Source organism: Trematomus bernacchii, unplaced genomic scaffold (genome assembly GCF_902827165.1).
Source record: "Trematomus bernacchii unplaced genomic scaffold, fTreBer1.1, whole genome shotgun sequence".
Lineage (NCBI taxonomy): Eukaryota > Metazoa > Chordata > Actinopteri > Perciformes > Nototheniidae > Trematomus > Trematomus bernacchii.
This window is the reverse complement of record NW_022988043.1, coordinates 9,928,016-9,953,815: the sequence shown is the minus strand read 5'-3', so window position 1 is coordinate 9,953,815 and position 25,800 is coordinate 9,928,016. Positions and strand designations below refer to the sequence as shown.

At 38.9% G+C, this 25,800-nt stretch overlaps 2 protein-coding genes across 3 annotated transcripts in view; both read left to right on the top strand.

Moving 5' to 3' along the window:
* Window positions 1-283: 283 nt before the first annotated feature.
* Window positions 284-9,967, top strand: ap3s1 (adaptor related protein complex 3 subunit sigma 1). Its single transcript, XM_034118559.1, has 6 exons — window positions 284-599; window positions 4,190-4,281; window positions 5,013-5,124; window positions 5,235-5,306; window positions 5,551-5,658; window positions 9,132-9,967. The coding sequence occupies exons 1-6, from the start codon at window positions 531-533 to the stop codon at window positions 9,258-9,260; spliced, it is 582 nt and encodes a 193-aa protein (XP_033974450.1). The 5' UTR covers window positions 284-530; the 3' UTR covers window positions 9,261-9,967.
* A 1,997-nt stretch (window positions 9,968-11,964) lies between these two features.
* Window positions 11,965-25,800, top strand: part of commd10 (COMM domain containing 10) — a 55,386-nt gene continuing 41,550 nt past the window's right edge. For both annotated transcript variants that reach the window (XM_034118244.1, XM_034118245.1), the window contains exons 1-5: window positions 11,965-12,085; window positions 13,326-13,416; window positions 14,090-14,200; window positions 15,182-15,337; window positions 17,950-18,060. In XM_034118244.1, the coding sequence (XP_033974135.1) occupies window positions 12,057-12,085; window positions 13,326-13,416; window positions 14,090-14,200; window positions 15,182-15,337; window positions 17,950-18,060 (498 nt within the window). In that variant the 5' untranslated portion in view covers window positions 11,965-12,056. The remainder of the gene's footprint in view (window positions 12,086-13,325; window positions 13,417-14,089; window positions 14,201-15,181; window positions 15,338-17,949; window positions 18,061-25,800) is intronic.

Sequence of the window (25,800 nt, the reverse complement as noted above, 5' to 3'; positions counted from 1 at the left end):
AAAAAATCAATTCTAATGTTTTTCTATTTTTGGGCTTTACAGGGTTAAAATAAGTTAACATTTTCGGGGTCAAAACAAGATGCTGATCTGGAAAAGGGGAAAGCCAAATAAAAACAAAACACTACATCTTTGTCAAAACACAAGAAATCGAGACACCGTCGAACGAAATATGTTTTGGTATAACGCCACCCCATGGATGATGCGAGTATGACTCTTTGAAATAAGAAAACAAACTGATTTTCCCTCTGCGGTGAGAAGCGCGTTTCGGCAGAGATTTGAGCCTTCCCGGCCGCCGCAGCAGGAGGAGGAGAGCATGACTGGTCCTTTGACGTGGAATATTTCCGTAAAGAGACGATGGAGGAGTAGCAGCGTGTAGCTCAAAAGCTATCCCGTATTAACCTTAAATCGAGACGGGATTTAGCCCTGAATCCCACTCGGACCTGGGTTCACGGCGGGAGTTAACAGACCAACAACAGTCTTTCCCAGACTGACCCTTTCTGCTCCCCACCTCCCTTAGCTCAGCTTCAACCATGATTAAAGCCATTTTAATATTCAACAACCATGGGAAACCGAGGCTTTCTAAATTCTACGAGCATTATGTGAGTAACATGTGATCTATTGATATATTGTATTGTTTGTAAAAGGTTGTGGTAGGCGGAAGTGAATTGCAAAATTCAAACTGCGGCTTTTAGGATACTTTGTTTAATGTTCTCTTATAATGTAAACCAAGGCAGGTGTAGCTATAGCTTTAAGATGCATTCATGATACATGGTTGCTAACTGTTTGAATGGCAAGGTGTGTGTAGCCTACTTTACAACCCCGGCCCTCGATAAGCTGTTGTTTCTTACTGACCCTATTGAAAAACATGTATGAATCATGCTGTCCTTCTTAAAATATGAATAATTAAACGTGTGCAAGCCGAAGCGAGGCTATCACGTTCCTGCCGAGCCTGTCTAAACTGGATTGTACCCACTTCTCATGTTAAACCCAGTTGTTGGGGATGAACACATTGCATTTAGTTCGCTCTGTTTGTGTCACATGACTTTAATAACGCCCTTGTGAGTGTCCCGTGCTCACTGCAGCCTGTTCAAATAGCAATAGCTGTATCCATTCACTCGAGGTGTAATATAAAGTGACGTTTACCTGCCTGCTCTGACCGGAAACCATGCAGGTAGCAACTAACAGCTTATGTAATATGCTTTGTCGGCTAGCTGTGTTGGCTTGTTTTCATAATTTGATTTTTATCTTAAGGTTGGCTACATGCCCCTTCTCTAATATGTGTGCTGCAATAGCAAGGCAACTTAGATCAAGAAACTCAATGAGTTGGCAACTATATTTTTTGATTCACTTTTCAAGCAAAAATGCTAAATATCTGCAGGCACCAGCTTATACAATGAAAGGATTGGGGTCTCTTTGTGAGGGAAACAAACTTGGTACATTTACCTAAGTGCTGTGCTTAAGTTCAATTTAGAAGTACCTCTATCTCCCGTTACCTATTACATCTACTTAACTATTAAGAGACTAATAATTTTATTTTTACTAATTTATTACTACATTTATTTGATAATAAAACTCATTGGTTATTTTGCAGATATAGGTAAGGTGAGTAATAAAAAAGTATCCACAAATACATTATGATAGTACATCATAGGCTACCCATCAGTATAAAGACTATTTCAGATTGCATCAAACCTGTACCAGCTGCAACATTAAAATGAGGAGTTATGCTCAGTTATAGTCCATTATTATAATATATATTATTCTGAAATGAGCCACTCTGCTAAAGTATATTTTACGTTTTGTGCATAATATGTGTGTTAATGCTAATACCTTTTAATGGAATGTCAATAAAACAGCGGAAATGCCTACCAAATCTTCCCAGAGAATGATGTGACATCTTCCAATTGCTGTTTTTTGTCGGACAATCTGTACAAAACACAACATAAGACTAAAAAAGGCAGCAATATCAGAGACGGGAGCCAGCAACTGTTTGGTACTGCTGCCTCTTCAATCACTCAAACCACTAATCAATAATTGAGAAATTGTTTCCGATCTAGCCTTTGGACAGCAGGTCGGGGGAAATGAAGACATTCAACTGTCACCTTTGGCTCGAAGAAACATTTCTTTAGATTTTATAGGGAACAAAAGACTCCCACAGTCTTTTGTTCTTGTTGTTGACCCTTGGGATTCAACCCTACGCATGTCTACAGCTCTAAAAACTACACATTTAAGTGCAATCCTACTCTCTTCACTGGAAAACTCAAAGCAAAAACAGCATTGATTCATTTAGGAAGTCCCTGTATCTATTTGTTTGGAAGCAGATGTATGTATTTGTACTTCAGTAGTATACATTGTATTTGATTAAAAGAAGGCCATGTAGACGCCATCTGTTATATTCAACGTTGACGTGTCAGATTACTGGCCAGCAGGGTATACATCACACATGGCTATGAAAACTGTTAGCAGTCAGTTTAAATAATATGTATGTCATTAGCTCGTAGTGTTGAATGGGCTACAATGGTTAATATAAAGAAATGTAATGTATACCGAACGTGACAATATTAGAGCTTCACATCTTTTTGTCAGCCTATGTATTCACAGGCTTTAATCCTACTATTGAGTGTTCATAAACACTACATAACATTACATAGTATCATAGAGGAGATGGTTTAAAATACACTATAATGTAGTTTTCAACACTGTAAACTACAGTTTTTATAATATAAAATGCATCTTATTAGGAGTGATTATAGCTTACTTATACTGTACATTCATAAACACATACCAATACCTTACATCAGCTTACAACTACATTATAGTATGTTATACAGTTTTATAATCATTTTTTTCTGGGTGTTTAGGGGACAGTTTACAGTAAAGATTATTGGGGTATAACAAGAGGGGTGTATAACGTAGCAAAAGTGGGGGATGTTGTGCCTATATATGTATTTTATCAATAAGGCCTCCTGTATTCCCTTAAATTAAATATAAAATCTCTCCCACAATGACATCAGTGAAGTTGGATGTTACTACTATTAAAACCTTGCCATAACTTGGAAAGGAAATGTGTGGGTTCAGTAAAATGATCCAGAAGAAGTTGTGATAGACCTTTATAACCCTTAACACCAGAAGCATCTCAACGAGAAGTTTAAAAGCTGCTGCGATTTTACAGCTGTATCCTTCAACTGTGAGCACTGTTTCCCTGCTAGTCCCATGCAACAAGTCACATGACTAATACAGCCTTCCAGCCAGCTGCACAGCAGACGGCCTCTCCTCTCCTTCTGCTCACTGAACTGTTGCACCCCGAGAGGACATTAGCACCCTTGGGTGAGGCTGACTCAGTGTTAGAGCTTCCCATGCCATGACAAAATGAACCACCAACTCCCTCTGATTTATTATTTAAATGCTTTATACTCCCATATGCTCAGTCCCATATGTTTTGCATGTTTATCGCATGGGTTTTTCTGGTCCTTAAGTGTGCATTTGAATTGTATTTGTATCAACTAAAAGAAGCCTGAAACATAAAACTTGTTGAAAATGTCATCTGGTTTTTCTTGCATGGGACTTTGGACCCCTATTAAGTCAGTAAATCTTCAACTGTTGGTCCGGAGTGTGGACTGCTACTTGGAGAGGTCCCAGTTCACCTCCTGCCCTGCCGTGGTGCCCTTGAGCAAGGCACCGGACTCCCCCCTCACTCCCATTGCTCCCCGGGCGCTGTACAATAGCTGCCCACTGCTCCTAGTAGACTCCTGGTACTAGGATGGGTTAAATGCAGAGGCCACATTTCACTGTGTGTGCTGTGTGCTCTGCATGTGTGACCATTAAAGAGGGTTTCATCTCTCCCAATTCTCTCTCTCTTTAAACCTTTGTTGGTTGTAAAAATGCCCATGGATGTTTGCGGTTTTACAGAATCCATTAGCAAACAATAAGATGAGCCTGCATTGGTTCAGTTTGTGCAATGACATCAGTGACTGCATAGCCCTTGGGCACTAGGGTATTTTAGATATGACAAGAGGATGGTTAGTATAACAATCATGTTTTTTCACTCAAAACTAATACATTCATTCAAGAAAAAGAGAGCGAACCATTATTTTCAGGCCAACTCTGGCAGCAATTTAGTGCACAAACATCGCATTATTTACAGTCATTTCTTTATTTAACAATCTATGATTTCTCTTTCCTCCTGCAGAATGAAGACACAGAGCAACAGATCATCAGGGAAACCTTCCACTTGGTCTCGAAAAGAGACGAAAACGTCTGTAATTTCCTTGAAGGTGGAATGTAAGTATGCAGCAACAGTAGATACGCATGTGACTGTGTCTGATTGGGAGTGGAAGTAAATACTCAAGTATACCATTTTCTCTAATGCAGCATCACAGGAATTAATTTCACACAATAAAGGAAAGCTCAAAGGGCTTTACGAATGATGATAAGCAAAAATAACAGTGTTTGTTTAAAGTTCATCTATCATTCATGATGGAGGAACCAGCAAGGTGTCGTTTTACTTGGGGAAACTTCACTGCTCACGCTAAATATTGCACACTTACCCTGTCTTTTGCTTTAAATACTACCAGGAACGCATGTTTGTTAACCATTTAGAGAACTACTGAGTATTATCACAAACACTTAAAATCCCTTTCCCCTCTGGTTTTCAAACAGGATTAGGGGGGTTACAACATTTTCTGTGGCTTAAACCCGTTTAGGGATTTCTCCCAGTCACTGAGGTCTTATCAATCCCAGTGAATAGATTAGCATTAACTTTCATATCTTCTCTCGTTAATATATTATATGTCCTATCTTTATATATGTTGACTCATGACCAAAAACATCCTGTTGTTTCTCTTCCAATGTTCCTGTACCATAACATGTTTACACCACATTATGACACGGACACATATGTAAATGTTCTCTAGTTTGTGATTGATGTGTCAGTGTATTTTGTGTTTTAGATGTATTTAATGTATTCATTCAGGACAGGTATTGATGTGATGCTTCTGTATCATGTGTTTCAGGTTGATTGGAGGATCAGACTACAAACTGATCTACAGACACTACGCCACTCTCTACTTTGTCTTCTGTGTGGACTCATCAGAGAGTGAACTAGGCATTTTAGACTTAATCCAGGTAAAGGCCCAGAAGACAACAGAACAGTGTTGTAATTTATGTAATTTCAGTGTGTTGATTGATATATTTCTGTGTTACAATCGATGGCATTGTACTCTTTGTATTTCCAGGTATTTGTGGAAACGCTGGACAAATGCTTTGAGAATGTCTGTGAGCTTGACTTAATTTTCCATGTAGACAAGGTAAGAAATGCCTCTTTATGATGTCAACTATATATAATGCTTACATGTTTGATTATCAAAGTAGCTGTAAAATTGAGCCTGAGTTATTATTTTTTCACTGTTAATCAGATTTTCAGCAACTTCCCTGATTTTATAATTGAGCAATGTGCACATCATCGGTTTGTCAAACCACTTTACATTGGATGTTGTTACAAGCATCAAATCACTGACTCTAAGATTAATACATACATTTTCCTTTTCTCAGGTCCACAACATTCTGGCGGAGATGGTGATGGGCGGGATGGTCCTGGAGACCAACATGAACGAAATCATCATGCAGGTGGATGCCCAGAACAAGATGGAGAAGTCTGAGGTAAGCCTAGTCATTTCTGTCTGCTGTATGTATGACGTGACCCTCCCTCCTTTACTCTCCGCGCTATTGTATACAGTTTGCAGGCATGTGTGTATGCTGCACCCTGCATGCTTCTCTCCTGTGACCTTGTGGATGCTCCCTAACTATTATTGAGTGTTTCTGCTTTTTCGGCCACTCCTCTCGCTGCTGCACCGCTCTCAGCACAGGTCAAGACTCAACATATCCTCTCCTGTATTCCTCAGTTTTAAATACAGAATCACATCCATCACTTTTCTCATTATTATGGACACTTAACTCTACGATTATCAATAACATCATTTGACATTTATCCATGGAAACAAGCTTGTTGTAGGCTGTGTTCTTTTATTGTTTCAGAGCATAATGTGGATTTTATTTACTGGAGTAAATGCTTTTCCAATGTTTTGTTACATCTATGAAAGTCAGTGTCCTTGCTCTGATATTTGTTCTTTGCAAGGACATTGCTTTGCTTTCCATTCAGCTTCTGCTAGCGGATAAACCTTCATTTATTTCAGTTTGAATCAGACAGACAGCCAGAGACAATTTCATGAAGTCATTTCTGATTTTGCATAATGTGGATTTAGGCTCTGATAGGCCTTAAAGTGAACTGCACTAATGATTTGGCCTTGTTTTTAAATTCCTTACAATGCACTGCAATTATGTCTAAACATCCAGGCAACATTTTTGTGCCGACACAACCTTGTCAAAGGTTGTGTCTTGTTGTTAACAAGACAAAGTGAAGGGTGACATTGTACGTTATTTTAACTGACTGACATCAATTGCGTGCGATAACATTTGAATTTAAGTTCACGTGTTAACAAAGAACACTTTTGCATTAATCTGACCTGCATTGTGTGCTTTTAACGACAGAATCTTCTTTTTGATCGATGTTCTGTAAGCAGAGTCTTTTACTGTTCTACAATCATCAGAGCTGCTCTGCCCCTCCCTCTTGGACCTACCCTAGACCGCAGTGTGTGTGTTTCACACTGAGGCTTTCATTTAAAATGACATTGTCCATTTATAGGGCAGTGTCTGGAGAACAAAGAAGGAGCTGTTCTCATTCCAGACTGGCAAAGACTGATTACTCGGCATTAGGGTTTTTTCATTAAACTTTCTCAATTAATATCTTTTTTTCTATCTATCATTGTGGGAAAAGCTTCAGATCAATATTGTCTTTAAAGATGTGGTCTATGATAGGTCCTATCACTTTTTTCTGTGGAGATAAACTGTAATTACTTTAATCTGCTTTAACATTCCTCATTCCTCTTTTTTCCTGACCCTGTCTAGTTCTTTCCATTCTTCTCTCTCTTTACAGACGTTTATCTTTCAGTCTACAAGGCAGGACAGGTAGACACAGGTACTGCTAAATTTACAACCAAGTACTTTAACCTTAACTGAAGTTTACTTCCCCCTCCCCCGGAGTCTCACCATACGGCCCTCCATGTTACAGCAAACTGACGTCACTAACATACAGTAGGAATCTTTTATGGCAGACCCAAAAATGTTGCCACTGGTGAATGTAATAAGTGGTGGACTACATACTGCAAAAAAGCTGACAGTATAATGCAATCATATACAACAGATTGCTTTAGAGCACTTTGTACAGTTGCACTGCTCCCGGGAAGATAACTTCTGAAGCTTTACAGCATTACATGTTGTAGGGTGTAACTATTATATTGTTCCCCCACTGTAGTTTCAAGGAATGTGAAACTGGCAGGCTAGAGAGGCTATATAACTTTGTATATTTAGAAGCTTCTTAAACAGCATTGAAAGGCCATTTTCTAAAATGATCTTCTGAATTCTTTAACACAGCTTTTTAACAAGTTAATAACTAGCTGTAACTACATAATGACTTTACAAACACAAGAGGGTATAACGTTTCTCCTTCTCTTGGCTAAAAAACAAATAAGCGTATTAACAAAATTGATTGACTTTTTCCTATATATTCAACAATAAAACTAGATTTTCCTTTTGTTACACTAGATCTTTTTCCATTTCTTTTCCTTTTGCTCCAGTATTCCTCACAGACAAAAGATGGGGTACAGCTCGAGCCTTTAATAAGGCTATCTGATGTACATGGAGCGGAGAATCAAGCCATTGTCGTGTGTTTCCCAGCTGATGTTACTATTTCTGTACAAATCAGTCACACAGCGTTTGATTAACAACCCACTATCATGGACTTGGAAAGTAAGTCTCTAGGCTACTGTGTGAGGAAAAAATAATCTGGAGTCTGACTCCTGAATACTGAACCTACGTGCTGGATCAGCATTCCTCTTAGTTAACGCTACGGTCATCTTTCCTTCGAACACAAGTCTCCTTGATTCTTGGCAGAGGAAGGAATGCCCTATAAGACAAACGGTCCATTGAAATCACCTTGTGAAAATAAGTGAAGTGGATAAATCTAAATTCCAGACATGCTTTCCTTTTGGGTCATATCTCTAAGTGATTTATGATGTGTTCCTAACCAAGGCAGTGAGAGAACATACAGTTCTCTGCGGTTTGAGCCGTTTGGTCATTTTTGGGTCTGTCTGCTAAAGATTCAGATGGGGGATCTCTAACTGCAGTGATTCTCAAATGCCTGCTCACACATGAGACGAAAACATCAAATCTTTCATTCTCCACAGATGTTTTTAATTGTTCTAAAAAGCTAAATCATCTTGATGCTTTACTTAAAACTGCTTAATTGCTCAGTTTCACTTTGAGATTCATTGTGTTAGAGTGTAGTCCCTGAGAATAGATTTCCCATTGTAGTTTATTAGGCTTATAACCTCCTCATGTCATCGGAATGTAACACTAACATTCTAGCAACTCTATTCACAAAACTGTATTTAGATAGTTAAAGTTATGTGCAGTCTTGCCAAAAAATACTTCAGCCCACTAGAAGTAGAGCATCACCTGCAGTATTATTATGGTTAATATAATGTTGACACACGTTCTATACATACCTATCTATCCAAACATCATTTCCGTCTTCATATCCAAATCCATTTTTCTGCTTTACCCAATTCTCTCCTTGCCTTTGTACCCTTCTCAGTCCTCAAGAGTCCGGTGGGTTCAATTTCCAAGCTATGCTGCCTTTTGTCCATTTGATGAATGTCCAGCAGTGATCAGCAAATCAAAATTCGGGAATGGTTTAGTACAGTGTGTCCTCACAGTGGATTCATAATTGGCTCTGGTTGTGGTGTAAATCATTGTAGAACCAAATAATGCATGTGCATATGAAGCTATGAAGGCATCTGAATGTACATTTGCACATAATGTCTGTCTTAGTAGCTGTCAGTGCTTTGCATTTTGTCAGCAGTTGACTGTTTTTTGTCTAGTACTCTGTTTAGCGCAGTGTGTCTGTCCGTGTGTGTATGTTCAATGTTCACTGTTCAATGTGCTATTGTGTACAGCAAGTGTTAAAATGTACTGATTTCTATCTTTTCAACCCTCCATGTGTTTTGTGTGTATAGGCCGGTATTGCAGGGGCACCTGCTCGTGCCGTATCAGCTGTAAAGAACATGAACCTCCCGGAAATGCCCAGAAACATCAACATTGGTGACATCAGCATAAAAGTGCCAAATTTACCCTCCTTCAAATAGTGGCCGCGCGTTCCTGAAGCTGCAGATGTCAGCCAAGGTTTACCGTGATGCAATCTGTTTACCAAAACCTCAAATTGCTAACTTTTATCAAAACTTTACATTTTTAAGGTACTGTGTGATTTGACACTCCTTGTTTTGTGTTCTATTTTTGTTTTTCCTATTAAAGAAAAAATGTTTTACGTGTCTTTTTTTCAGTTGGAAGGAAAAATGAAGTATTTATTTATTTGTGGTACATTCCTTTTGCCTCGCTGGAGGTTGGCACTTAAAGATCAGCTGCTACAGTTCAGATCTGTGTCAGTTTGTAACTGGAATTATTTCACTGACTCAAGTGTTTACTTAGAAGACAAAGTGTGGCAGTTGGTGAGGTTTTGGTACAGTCTCATTGGTTTGGTTATGGCAGACCAGATAAATCAATCAATACAGGATAGGGCATGAAACTATTTCCAATACCAAATTGGAACAGGTCTACAGTATTGAAAGTCATAAATATACAGCTTGTTTGTAAAATCAGTGCAAAGAATATTATTATATTACAGTTATGCTGTGTGAAAGAAATATGGATATATATGCTGAAATGATTTTCCCTTTTCTTATCTGTATGAACAAACCTTTTTAAATGATTTATCATGTCTATTGATCTTAATTTTAAACTGTGCATGACTTTTTTTTCCTCTTCTTTTTCAACATAATAAACTGTCGAAACCCAACCTGTGTTTGCCTTATTTTATCATTACTATAATCTTACATTGTCAATTTTTCTTTACATCAGCACTGCCATAGGTGCAGCATGCCAGTACATGTCCACTCTGTTATTATATACACGCACATGCATTTTTTGTTATACATACAAATACACACCGTTATGTTCATGCACACATTTACTAATGCTTTAGAGATCAGTTCAAGAAACCCAGTATATTTTCTTGTTATTGGCTGCACTGACCCATAAGGAAATAATGATTGATTATTAATGAACCATAATAACAGCATTAGTTAAAGGTAGGGTAGGTAAGAATGGAGAAACCAGTTCGAGTGCGCTAGAATTTGAAAGTAAGCAGCCGAAACAAATCTGCCCCTTCCTTCAGACTTCCTTACAGAGCCCCTCCTCCAAAACACACGAACGCGCACATGACCAATGAGGGCACGAGATGGAAGGCTGACAGGCAGGTAGGCCATCCAGTTATTTTAGCCGGGACGGCTAAAATAATTGGTCGTGCGTTTTACAGCGCCACGGCTTCCACATATGCATTTTTTAAATGTATTTATTGTCAAAGCATTTCATATATTCATTGCTATCGGGATGTTAAGAGTATTCCATGGAATATAACAAAAATACCCCACCTTTAAGGCGTAAGCCCTTAATGGTGTAAACAGTGTCAGCAGATAATTCTGCTTTCACGTGGAATGATACATGATATCTAAAAAAAGGTGTACTTGCTTTGCCTATTAGCAAGCAGTGGATAAATATGTACATTTACTCAAGAACAGTACTTGAGAACAATTTGAACATAGGCCTACTGGTATTTCCATTTTAGGCCTCTTAATATTTCTATTACCGGTGTGAAAGCGCTACATTTTATAGGGGAAGATTGTTCTTATTATATGTCATTTAAAGGTAGGCTACTATTTATTTTTGTACATGCTCTTTTATGTCACTAATCTTCCCAAATTGCCAAACTACAATTTCTTTTTTTTTTTATGTCTTTGTTAGTGTTAAAAACAGATTAAAAACATATTCAACAACACTGAAAGAGGCCACTATGTACAATTTTGATTACCCTTGTATTGGAGAATTATTGAAGATATTTTGAAGATTTAAAGCAGGAGTGTCAAACTCAATTTCATCACGGGCCACATCAGCATTATGGTTGCACTCAAAGGGCCGGTTGTAACTTTAAGACTATATCATTAATTAATATAACTTCATAATTAACTACGTCTGAAAGCAGAAGTCTAGAGCAAATAATTGCAAGTCTCTTCAGTAAGAATGTCACAATATGATTTTAAAAGAAAAGCCACATTCTGGAAAAACATTGATTGTGACATTTTGAAAAAGAGAAGTGACATTTTGAAAAAAAAATCTATTTATGAGAAAAAGGCTAATTCTAAGAAAAAAGGCATATTTGGACAAAAAAAGTCAAATTCTGAGAAAAAGTCAAATTTGAGATGCATCGTGGGACATGTCGTTTATGGGCAACGTGCTTCTGTAAAGTAGCATGTAACCGTATAATAAACATATTATATTCTTTGCAAGCTCTTGTGGGGCCACATAAAATGAAGTCGCGGGCCGGATTTGGCCCCCGGGCCTTGAGTTTGACACCCCTGATTTAAAGGACGTTACCATAGACTGTAAATATAGGATGTTGTTCAATACTATTGAAAATCATGGCCGTAAATAATACTGCTTTCGCTTATTTGTTGCCGGCTCTGTTTGTCCATCGCTAGTTCCGTAGTGACTCTTGGAGCAGACACTTTTATTCTGCGCAGCTTTAACGCAAACTACGTTCCGGCGAGTTCCATATATTACATGGTCACATATGCTTGTAAAATCTGTGTCGACACCGATGTGCCATCACTCATCAGTGACACCAAAGTAAACGTTTAAAAAAAATAATCTCTTTAGTATATTTATTGTTCACGATCCTGTACTTCACTGCGCATTATCGCGCAGCTTTGACTGTCACGTGAGTCGTCTCGTGACAAGAGGAAGAAGGAATGACAACAGTGTGAGGATGCTGCTGCTGCTTTGACACTTTTTTACTCTTATTTTTCATTTGCTGAACGCAACAGCCAACAATGACTTCTTTTATAAAAGAAACACAAAGGTGGGCAGCTTCTGTTTGTTTAAATTCAGATAAAATAAAAAATGTCTGTAGCTAACGTTATGATAGTTAGGTCTTATGACGAGAAAAGAAGGCTTCCTCAAAGTGATCCATATTGTGACTTGGTGCATAACTTGACATTATCAAACACATTACCCTGTCTCGGTGACTACTTGTGTTACTGCTCTTTTCATTAAACCGTGACTTTATCCTGCTGCTTTGCTCTTTTGGGGGGAGACGTTTACACAGGCTGTCTTCTGCCAATGTCTGCTAACACACCCAACAACATTTACAAAGAAAAGTATTTTTGGTAGCCAGCATTGAGATGTAGACAATCCCCTTTGCATGATCTCCTAGTAAGGAATTTAAGAGGGAAATGTAAATTAATTAAAAATATCACAAAAGGCTTCAAATCAAATGTAAAAGTTACTTTGCAGAACAAGGTTTTACACTTATATTTCATTTACAACATATTGTAGCTATGATGCATTGTTTTAGGTTCAAACTAGGCAGCAGCATTGGGATATCAAACCACATCTAATATTATAAAACAAAGACACTGTGACTCTAATATAGTAATGAAGTGCTGTGCATTTGAGTAAAAATGTCTCATGTACATAAATTACTATGTAAGAGGTTGGGGGTTAAAAGTCACAAATGTTCTAAATGGGTGCTTTTATATGCCATAGTAACACATTATTGGTAGTGCTACTATAGTTATTATAAGTCGTTTTTATTTTTTAGATGACGGAAATAAAATATACACTCATGCTCACATACAAATGGCTCAAGAGTAAAGCAGTATCATTATGTAAGATGCACAAACTGGGCCTACAGTCACTTATTTTTTCAGAACTGACAGTTTGAAATACATCAGTGTTTGTAGTGCTACTACATGCCTGAATATAATGTTGACTGCTCCCGTTTGATTGAGTACATGAGCGTTGTAAAATTGCTACCTTAGTTTTGAATGCACATATGTACAGCTATTGAAATAGGTAGGTAAACATCATACCTACTCTACCTGAATGTGACTATTATGTCTGTGTTTGCGTAATAGTCTTTATACTCAAACTCATGTACACCCAACCTTTAAGCTGCTATTTCATCCATATATAGAGGATGTGTTGAAATTAACTGACAACCAGCTTGAGATATGTCTTATGTACTTGGGCAGTACACTTTGATTCTGATGCTTTCAACGCCGCTGATATTAACACTTGCAACTCTTCTTCCCAAACAGCATAAAAGAAGCTGTAACTTTTATCAACGCAATTGATGTGAACAAGTTCTCCAGGCTGATCTCCCGCATCATACAGAAGCTGCATCTGAAGGTACAGCAACCACACAGCGTTATGGACTTGTTAAAGACAAGAGGCTTGTGAGGCTTTTGCACCAAAGCTGTGGTGCTAGAGAGCGCAGAGTGCATAATCACCTGCTGGAGTATTACTTACACTCAGCTTTAATGAATGCACACACATGCCGCCCTGTTGATCATGCTGCTTCTACACAATACTCAGCGGTCAGTCATTTACTGCAAGAACATTGTGTCTGTTTTTTAATTTTTTGATTTGCTAAGAGAAGGTAAACATGTTTGTCTTATAACAATATATAATTAAATGATCATTTGAAATGTCGGAGCATGTAATCCCCAGGAGTAACCAAAAAGATTTGATGTTTTGAAATACTTAGCACTGACATGTCTCCCTGTTGCACTTAACAAGCAAAGAGCTATTCTTAATGTTAAATCATTTAATTAGTGCTTTTTTGCCCTGTCAAGCCAAAATGTCCGCTGTTAAAAAAAGTCTATTCACATCAGTTAACCCTCTCTGATATATTTTGTCTAAATGGCTACACATATGCTGGCCTCTGACGCCCACACTTAAACTATATTAAACCTTTTTCATATATTTTATGATCAATAATTTATCAATTCTCACTTAAATGTTCTTTATTTTTTCTGTGGATATTTTCAAGCAGACACAGTAATGAATGCTTTCTGCACAGGGAGAGCGTACATTCAGTGAAGAGGAGGAAGAAAAGCTCCAGGCTGCTCTCTCATTGGATAAACAGGCTCTCCATCTGGTCCTGGAAACTGCTGCCTTTATACTTGAACAGGTAAGGGGTGGTCGTCCGACATCTGCTACACTATTGAAAGGATTTTACCTGATTTTAGTTTATAACGTGATTGTGAAAGGTTTTCATTTTGCAATGTTGGAGTTCTTTGATAGATACATCTTGGTTATTTGAAAACATATTTTATATAACATTAGATATTAGCTTTAATAGAGGAGGTCAAATAAAGATGGACATTGCACGAGAAGGGGCTAAAATGCAGGGCGCAGGGTTAAGTGTTGTTTGGTTTGAGTCGTTTGTAAAAACAAACTAAGTTAACAGAGAGAAACAGAAGAAATATGATGACTAACCATTTATATCAAATCAAATCAAGTTTTATTTATATAGCACATTTTTAAAACGATTTTTGGTCGAGCCAAAGTGCTGTACATACAATAAAAACACTTTACAATAAAAACACTTTACAACAAATACAACAGCAAAAATAAAAAATCACACACAGGGAAATGTCAGGAGTCGTGCTCCGCTCTGACTAGAAGGCCAGTGAGAAGAAGTTGTTTCATTGCACACACACATGCATGTCCACTTTATATTTACCTCCTGGGATTGTTTACATTACACAAATGCATTTAACTGAGAAATTAATGTTTGTATGACCATGGAAAGTGATGGAGAGACAGATCAGTGCATCACTTTACAAACCATGCTTATGAAAAGAGACAACCCACCATTGTTGGCCACATCTCTTAAATTGCATATTCTCAGTAAATCAATATGTCGAGACTTGATAAGAGCTTCACAAGATAGAAATTAGCATATTGCTGTTGTTACTGTTAGTGTGGATCACATTGTGCTTCATTTTCTCCAGCTGGGGTCACTGTTGTATCATGGATTGGTGTACTGTATGTGTTTGGGGGAAATAGGAATATGACAATAAGAAGGATCTGTTAAACCTGTGAAAATGGTTAATTGCAGTATTTATAGTTAAAATACTTCTCTAATCTGTATGTCCTTTTATTGTAGGCAGTGTATCAAAATGTGAAGCCGGCCTCTCTGCAGCAACAGCTGGAGGCGGTGCATCTTGACCCAGACAAGGCTGAGGCGTTCTCTCAAACATGGGCCACAGCTGGACCTGAGCTGGTGGAGAAACTAAAGCACAGTACCTTCGCCCCAAAGAAGGTACGGCTAATTTGCATGTTTTTCGCCTCTAACTCTGGACTTTACAAGCACCTGATACAGCACCATTTGAACCTGACCTTGTTTCTAAACGCAATTGTAAGATTCATCCTCTCCCAGACACTTTTTGATTGAAAGTATAGCTTACTTATTCGCATGGTTTCATCCCTTTGAACTGAGCACTTTTTAGTGGGACATCATAGTCTCTTGATACTAAATAGTGTATCAACGTCGTGACTATCCATATCAACGCTGACCTGCTTTGGTTTGAATTCATTCCCGCTGTTTGTATCATAAAGAGTTATCACACAGCTCACAGAAATTGTCACATAAACTGAAAAAAAGGTGTTCCTCTCTACAAGTTGATTATGCACTGACACTTCAAACGCAATCCTTACAAAGTCAAGGGAATTAAGATCTAACAGGGAGTAAATAAGAAGCATGTACATATCAGTCACTTTATGCTGGAGCTGTTGCTGCTGTCATTTCACCTGCCTGGGTCTCTCAAGTCAGATTTCTCTCTCGTCTCCCCCATGAATTTGTTGCTGCCATCAGAAGGCGGTGAAAGCCATTTTTCCTTGAGACGACCTCTGCTACCGCTTTGATTTTATAACTTACATCTAAGGTTTTCTTATCCGCTTTTTTCTAGTGAATAGAAAGCAGGCGTTTTCTGTTTAGCTATTTCTTTGACTTTGACAAAGATGTAATGCTCTTCTTACAGGATTTTAGATTTTGACATTCACCAAACTAAACTTGTCTCTGCTTTCTCATATTCGCAAAATATGACGTGTCAGGAAATTCTCAACCGCTGTCCCACTAGACTAGAGGTGTTATTATGAAGACTTTTTTTTATCCACGAAAGAAACAAGAATAATTTACATTTGATATGTTTTATATTTGTGGGTTATATTTATCTAAGTTATTTGTTATGTTTATTGTATTTATTTATCCTGGATTGGCTAGCATGTGGATAAAGGTTACATTTCTGTTTGGAGATTGAACATCCTTGATTCCAGCTTTGATGCTTTTGAGACTCATTTTTCTCAGTAACTCAGTGTTGAGCTGCACTGCTCTTTGTAATTTCCTAACTTGTCTAGACTGGACAAGTCTGCCAGCTGTCTGATTGATTAGCCCAGTTCCTGCTTCAATCAATGCTGCTGTTTACACAGAATTAAGAGATGTGTCTGCGCTGAACAACAGTGAGGATTACTTTAATTACCTGCTCTACTTGTCTTGGAACACCTACTAACAAATATTAACATGATGGAGCAGGAAATGCATAATATACATTCATATGGTACTGTATATTAGTTTTTTTAATGATTAATCCTTTATGTAATCATTTATATGTATGATAATGAATACTATGATGTAATGTCTTTGCATATACTGAATGTTAAATAAGTAACACATCATAGAGTTGTGATGTTTATTCATGCTAATGTGTGGGCTGTTTGTGTTGTGAATCACGCAGCCCCGCCCTTCCCCACCTCACACCTGTCCTCCCAATAAGTCACACATGGTTTATTAATATGGCCTCGCTCTGCATCATAAAACACTTAACTGCCCTGCCTTGACTCAGTGCTGCTCATCTTTCACACTGCTTCAGCACACTGACACTGACACCAATAGTCTGACAACATGAAGCTGGGAAACAAGGTAACTTAAACTTTGATTACAAAAGTTCTACAGCACTAAATGTTCATCTCTTTTATAATCACCATATTCATAAATTCATAAACACAGTGATCACTCGTGATTATTCGGTCAGTACATGGTCAGCAATAAAGCCATTAATAATTTGTGCACACTCTATTTTCAACTAAAGAAACATGTTTTTAATTTTAGTCTCGGTTTGAAGTCCCAGAAAACAAGAAAGAGAAAGTATGAGACAAAAACTCCTCGTACGATTCTGAGATGATATTTGTCTTGATTAATCAATAAGTCCACGGGAACAAAAGGTTTCTGCAAATATCACAAAAGTAAATAATAGCTTGAAATTGTCAAGCCAAAATGACAAACACTCGATTCCAGGTGTTTCAAATGTGAGATATGGTGTTATATTATTATTAAATTGAACATGGTTTGCTTTTCAGACTGTGGAAAACACAACCGTTTGTCATCTACGATAACATGACAGATATCGCTTAATTGTAAAATAATCTGCAGTTTAATCGATAATGAAAATAGCAGCCTTAGAACAAATACAACATAATGTCTTTTACCTACATAGGAGAGGTACAAAAGTGTGATTTACTTGTACAGTTTGATTATCAATGTGTTCTACTTGCTTGTTTGCATTTATGATCATTATTTTATAATAGAGGTAATTAGCAGTTGGACAAATCAACGATTACAAAGCGCGTTCAAAAACATAAAGCAATAATAATCAAAACGGGGAAAAATCTAGGTCAAATAAAATGTATATTTCAAAAATGTAAACAAATGCATATTTTTAATCAGAAACCCTTCACTGTTATCCTATAGTATAAATGTGACTGCAACGTTTTTCACTTAGTCTTGTAAAATGTGTCGGACATTTATAAATTAGATTGTGAGGCTTTATTACAACTACATCAGTATTGAAGAAAGACTGGCTCCTTTGTGTGTTGCAGCTGGAGTATGTGGGCTGGCAGTTGAACCTGCAGATGGCCCAGTCCAGCCAAGCCAGACTGAAGTCTCCCAGCGCCGTCCTCCAACTGGGACTCCGCAATGAGGACTCTGAGGTACAACAACACACACATGCACACACACACACGCCCGCACACACAACGTCATTATTTTTCTTCCTCTTCTCTCTTCACTTATTTTCCTCTGCAATCAGAGCTCTGTTCTGTGTTTGTGCCAAATGGGAGGCATCTTCAAGCTGTTCCTCTTTCTCTGCTAATAGATGGTAATCCCACTGGTGTCTGTCTTGACCCAGAGGTAGACGTACATCTGGCTCCAGAGTAACTGTAGTGTAAAGACCAGAGATCAGGGAGCTTGTTATCGGAAACCTCCAGGGGGTCTTTGTGCTCTGAAAGACTTCCTCTGCAGCTACAATTGGACAGTTTGTGCCTTTTATTGGAGGGTTGTATTGTAACTAGCATTGAACTGTATCCATTTATACTCACAGTATTGAAGCTTGTTTACAATATGTTTGAGATTTATACTTTCATGTTTGCCTTATTGAAGTCACTAGTGATGTTTTCATTTCCTCAGTTTGAATACTCAATGTTTGAATTTACATTAGTGAACATTTAATAAATATATTAAGGATTTTGGTGCAGCATCCCAATTAAGCCTTGCCCTAAATATGTACAAAGGAACATAACAACACACATATGGTTTAGACTTTCCACGTTAGCATTTCCATGTTGCCATTCATTTGTATGCAGTAGAGTGTATTTGGATCCCAATTAGCTAATGCTATGTAGTGATTATAATAGCCAAGACCTCATGAGCCTGCCTCACTCATTTCTTTGTTTTCCTCTGGGAGCAGGATTGCTCTGTTTCTGTAGAGAAAGGAGTGAGAACTCTGTTTCATTTTCACTGTGAATAATTTTCAGCCTTTAAACCACCTGATTTGATAAAAAATATGTTATCGAGACTTAACAATGAGATTCTTCGACCAACATCACAAATGCCCACATACTTAGTGAGATAGGATTAATCAAGTGCTTTGACAAATATTTGGAATATATTCTGCAGATTTGAAATGCTAAATAGGACTGCTGTTTGTTGGCATGGATACTGGATATTTGAGTTATGACTGGTGTCTTTTAAAGCAGTTTTGGTCTCAAAATGGAGGGGCTGATTATCCTCCGAGCCTGGATAGTATTGTTCCAGCTGACTAGTCAAGTGTCTTTCTTTCACACTGCTTTGTATTCAGTCCCTAGAGAACGCCAGCTCAGCTTAAACGTGGAATTAGGCATGACATATTCAAATTGCTGCTGTCTTAAATGTGGGCCTATAGGCGGAAGCTAGAAAAAATATATGTTCTTCTTTATCTTTGTGAATGCGACAGCAGTTGGATTTTTTTTTGTTTTGGACTATTTTCTGCTGTGCTTTCCCAAGGCTAGCAGAAGAGGCATTCATTTATTTAAATCCATTTACACAATTCCCCTTGTGGGAGGAGATAGCTGGGGGGCTAAAACAAGGCTGGTTAAAAGTGTAGTGTTCGTCCTCTGGTGAACTGCAGGGGGCACTGTTGTCTCACAGGTGGGAAAGAGTCCCTCAGCGGCATTGACGGAGCTTAGAGATGGATAGGATACCTCATTTAACTTTGTATCAAAGCAATGTGAGTCTGCACCGTTTCTTATTTTCAATTTCCTTCAGCATTTTCAGATTAGTGTTTCCTGAGAGTGAGTTTGTTTTCTTTCAAAGTCTGAGGCTCGGTAACAACTTCTTGAATGTCAAAACACTGCGATGACTGAGAAGTAAATTAGATGCGAATCAAAGTGAAATTCAACTGCAAGTGTCATACTAATTACAAGGCCGATTTATAACTTCCTCTCTGCTAACAGTATAAAGGAAGGGGTGGGCAAAACTGCAAGCAGGAGAAATTAGAAGAGTCGAGGTGCGGGGATCAGGGGAGGGTAGCAAGGGAGATGTAAGGGAGAGGGAGGTGAGGTGAAAACAAATATGAAGGGTACATAGGGAGTAAAATAATGAAGACGAAGAGGATGAAGGAAAAAAAAGGAGAGAAGAAGAGGACGGCGAGGGTGGCCGTCTCTATATTATTGATTGCTTGGAACCCAAGTGGAGAGTCAGAGTCTCTCCCATCTGACCAGCCTCCTGCTTCATTAACACTCTCCCTGAGGAGGAGGAAGAGGAGGAGAGCTGCCAGGGAGCTTCACATCTCCTTCCCCAAACAATAAGTGACATACAGTATATCTACTGTACAGTGGAGGATATGGTAGAAGACATATTTGGATAAATAAGACTGCTTTTTAGGATGTCTGGATTCTTTTCAGTTTTCACTGAAATATTTAATCTCAAGGGGAATTTATTTCATAACATTTCCCCCCTCTGCCTCCAAAACAGCATTTATTGAAATGATAGATCACTGTTACTGCTCCCAGGCAGAAGTCAGTGTCGCACCTCACCCAGGGGAGCTGCCATTTCCCTAAACTGAATTTGTATCGGCTTCAGTGGAAAGTTGCTGTTCTGAGGAAGCATTGGCAGTACATGTCCTCACACCCAACCCTTCCACCACAGTTTCAAGCGTGATGTCTCTAGTTTATCCTCATAAGGATGAGTGGAAAAGGCCTCATTTATTATAGATATGACATGAGACCTATTGCATAGCTTATTTGTTATCCCAAAGCAGCAAAGACAGAAAAAGACTTGAGAGGGAGTGAAACAAGGGGATGGGGATAGGAAGGATTAGAGGAAAGAGGATGAGTAAAACTGGAGGGAGACAACACAGATGAAACATGTGGAGGACATCGGGGTTTGTGTAGATGTTCTTCACATTTAACTTGTTCATGTGAGATTTGAGTTGATGGCAGTTTAGTAATGGAATGACTAATAATGATAGAAGTGTTTATGGCACGTCTCCTCAAATTATGCAGTTAGATTTGTAGTAATTATTGGTTTGCAGAGCTTTCCATCATCAACACACTTATCACCATCAGGAATCTGTACTTGTACCTTTTGTCTTCTTGGTGGGGAACCTTTTTCCTCTCAAGGGCCATTTCAATTTTTACAACATCCTCCGAGGGCCGTACAAATTATTGACCTCTGCTTAAAAATACTAAAATCACAGCCCATTCATTTCACCTTTCTTTCATGCTGTGCAAAGAAAAAGCAACCTCTTAATCCAGATATTTTACCATGACTCGCGCATGCATGCACGTGCACGGTTGTGGCATGACCACCAAAACAGAAAGATATGGACACAAGATGTGTGCAAATGTATTTAGTTTCCTATCCATGTGGACATGATTTAAGTGGGGGGGGGGGGACCTAACCTCCTGTAGAGAGGTCCGGGGGGCATGCTCCCCCGGGAAGATGTTTTTTTAAATGTTGAAGTTAAAAGCATCAATCTGGTGCACTTTGAGAGCAACATTAGGAGATCTATGGATACATCTCTCAACATCCATATGAAACAGAACTGTAAGCAGATTTTATTTTTCTTTATGGATATTTTACAAATCACTCCCCTTTCAAACTGTATTCTTGTTTATTAATAACAACTTTTTTTCACTGTCATATAGTATTTTATACCCGTTTACTTTATTCTCTTATTTTTTTATAATAACTATAATGATCATATAAAGATGTGCCTCTACCTCACTGGTTGTAGAAAAAGCTTCTTATATTCGTTAGCATAGCTAGCTAACCAGATGCTAATAACAACAAAGTTATTGACTGTATGATCAGTATGACAGATGAACAGATCGCCACTGGGCTTTCAACTAAAGACACAGCCACGCAAAAACTGCGGCATGTGTACGGCTCCTTATGGGTACTGCAATTTTTGAAGCGCCCGAGCGGCTTTCTTAATTATTTTGCGGTCTAGATTTCTTTAATTTTTTTTTTTTGCGTGTGTTTATAAATTACCTCGAGGGCCATATCAAATGGTTTCGCGGGCCGTATACGGCCCGGGGGCCGGAGGTTCCCCACCCTCTAGATGTAGTTATTTTCCAACTGGAGGCGTGTGGCACAGTGGATAGAGCCTTGGTGTTCGGATCAGGAGGTCACAGGTTCAAAACCCACTGCAGTCAGCATGTCGTTGTGTCCCTGGGCAAGACACTTCACCCCAAATTGCTCCTGTGGGGATTGCCCACAGTATTGAGTATGTAAGTCGCTTTGGATAAAAGCGTCTAACAAGTAACATGTAATGTAATGTAATGTAATGTAATGTAATGTAATGTAACTGCACAGGCCTTAAGATAGAAATGAACAGTTTACCCATTTTAATTCTGAGTTGTGCCTGCAGTGAGTTGGTCTTTGTGGGATAAAGCTGGGCGAAAAGAGAATAGAGTAAAAACGCCTTTCTGCCTGCTACCCCTGGAATGTGTTCAGACATGTCTAAAACAAAACTTTAAGTTGTTCCGTAGTTAATCCCTCACTTAATATCTGTTCAGAGTATACTCTCTAGAGCAGGGGTTCCCAACCTTTTTTCCCAAGAGCCCCCCCAAATGACTCCTGTTGGAAGTTGCACCTTTTTATGCCTTTATTAGCTACAGTACTAACTTGAATTTTTATTAAAATTAATTCATCAATTTTTATTGTAATGTAGAGACGGCTTTTAGCGACAATCATGTATTGCGTTACAATTATATGTAAAAAAAAAAAAAAAATGATATTTGGCCTCAAATCATCTGAGGCCTGCGATCTTTGGCGCGCCCCAGGTTGGGAACCACTGCTCTAGAGAGACGTCAGGAAACTGCTCAAGGACTACCCAGGAGATAAAAGCTGACATACAATAATTTATTTGAAAAGGTTTAAGGAGTAAAATCACAAAGAAAAACCAACCTGAATGGTGAAAGCCTACATGAGTATACAGCTATTCTTTTTTTGTTTTTGTTTTGTTGTATTTCTGATTAAGCACTACCACATGAATTCTGACACAACCCTTCATCAGAGGTTACATAGTTCCCTTTAACCCTTGAGCACCTTAAGCAACTAGAGTGAATAGTTGCTATAAAGTATTTGAAGAAAAACACAAAGATCTCCAAGAAAAGGAGCATTGCTCTTTAACCTGTTGATCTCCCTTTACATGCCCTATTTAAGTCTACTATACTCCTGTATGTGGAAGACAGTGATGAGCTCGGGGCACCCTGACTGAGCGCTGCCTCACTCTTTTTGTGTCCCTCTACCACTATTGTTTTAGATCTCTCTATTCCACAGTATTCACATTCTTTTTTATTAATAATATGCAAGTTGACTGAATGTTGCATTGATGAGTCTAAGAGTTGCAGTCCCTTGTCAGTCATGGTGTCTCTCTCTCTTTCTGTGTCTCAGTCCCGTGGCGTTAGAACGAGCCACTGCTCCGCCGACCGCCGTAGGGTGACATCTATAATACAGAACATCCATTAAGTTTCAAGGCAGCCACCGCAGATTTCAATATTTATTGTGGGTACGCCAGGCAGAACACAGGGTAAGAGCTAGTGAGCAAATGTAGCTTCCACATGCTGGCCCCGACTTCAAAGGATGTTTTACTGATAGCTTCAGACAGACTTGATGTGAATTGATAAAGCAAACTTCTTTTGAGTTTCAATCCACAAAAGGGAAAAATGAACTGAACGCAGCTTCAAGACACAATCCCAAATAGATTTTTCTTGTGTTTCTCCCATGGCCCTTAAGAATTCAATCGCAATTTGTGAGCAAAGACAGCTTTCTCCAAGAGGAAATCCTGAATGTCCTTGATAGGACAGTGAAGTTGTTGACTATTAACATGAGATTGACTTTGTAGACATGTTGAGTATGCTTTTTATGATTTCTAACGGAAGATGTTGTGGTTTAAGGCTGTTAACCGGACAAAACAAACATTTAAACATTTTTTGCATTTCCTTAGATTTTGTGAACTTATTGATTAAGTTAATGTCAAAAAAACTCCAACCCTTAACATGAAGGTTAGCGGTTATGCTGTCTCTCTAATCACCTCTCAGCTTGTAGAGATGCAGTGTTTTGCTCCAGGCTATTTCTGGAGACTTGCACCCTTGAGTTTTAGTGAATGTTGTGTCTCCCTATTGTGCTGTCTCTACTTTTTCAATTAAAATAAATGTATAAGTAAGCAAGACTGCATTTGAATTGCAGCCAAATAATTACACTGCACCAGTAGTTTGTCAATTTCTTGTAGCCACTGAAACAAGAAAATCATTTTACTACCCTCACTTTTCATGATGCCAAAGTATTTCAGTAATCTTTCAGTAAAATGCGGAATAATTACGAGACAAATAATAGTCCCAGCTGTATCTTGGTTCAGATTTCTCCGAGTATGAGTGTCTGTAAGTATCGTAGAAGCCCTGCTGTTAATTGGGCTCATTCATACACAAGTGCTTCTGAATTGTCAGAAAGATCATATTTCTGCCAGATCAGAGTCTATAGGCGTCTTTGACTCTATCACAGTTGCATTATTATCTTTCAACATTGCACTGCTTCTTTTTTTTTTATTCCAAAAATAAATGTTGCAATTCTTCCCTTCTTTCCTTTTTATTTGTGTCTTATTCATGAGCGAATCTTCCGTTTGCTGTTTGAAATCTTTGTGTCAAGTTGTCCCCAGCTATCTCCAAATTATAAGCCAACGTATTCTAGTTTGTGGGAACCTGCTTGTTTTCGTTATCAAAGCATCAGACATGAAAGACTTTTCTTCTTGTGATTCTAATTTATTTTCTCTGTTCTGGCTTACAGCACCAGTGCTGTTATCACCGAGGAACGGAAGCTCTTTGTTTGAAAGCACACACACTTGCATGAAAACACACAGACATGAACACACTGTCGCACACAAATTAATCCCTCCCGGTGAAGGCTGTGACTTTATTTATTAACATGGGGTGATGAGAAATGCAATTAAACATCCCTTTTTGACTTTTGCGAGGAGGTGCTGTGATCAGAGGGTCCCTGAACATCCCTCCCTGCCTCACACGTCTCCTTCCAACCGGCATCTCGAGCAGCAGGCCAAACTTTGAACACGACTCTCAAAGCTCCCCTGACGAGTTACGTAAAGCCCTGTTCCTGCCTCCCACATGCTCTTGTCATGTAAAGCAAACAACACACCCAGAGTTGATCCAACCTTTTCATTGATCATCGGAGGGATTACATGGCCCAATCAATATATTGGAGAGCTCCAATGTAAATGCTACCAAGTTCAAATCCTTCGCACCAAGCCACCCACCAGTCAGGGGGGGGACAAAGGCAGCTTTGTCTCAATCTCTACTTGCCTTGCTCTACATGTCCCAAGATGCTTTGTTGCTTTGTGTGCACATCTTTTTAAAGGCTCTCCCTTTCTCTCTCCATCTCCATCTCTCTCTGTCTCTTTCTCCATCCCTCCCTCGCCCTCCCCCTTTCCCACTGGTGATTTGTTTTTCTCCTGTGGGATTTGGGATCCCATTCATTGAGAGCGCATTGTTCGGCTCTTATCCATTCCAGAGGATGGGCCCCGAGAGGCAGAATGGGTGACTGTGGGTGCCCTCGTCTCTCCCTCTCTCCCCCCCCTACTCCTCGCCACCGCACTCCCTGCTTCTTGCCATGCGATGATGTCATGGCTTTTATTTTCTCTGGAGGTACCCATTGATTCACTCTCCCTATTACACACTCTCTATATCTCCCTTTTGCACCCCCCCTCCCCACATCCCCTAACCTCCACTCCTGTTCCCTTCAGCCAGTCCTGTTCCCAGATTCTTTTGCCTCTCAAAAGGCGCCTGGGGGATTTGGGGATGTTTGGATGTTGTTCAGCACATCCACGGTACATGCTTGACACACAGATAGAGAAGCCATCAACCGTGCAATTCCAACAGCAACTCTCATTTAAATCT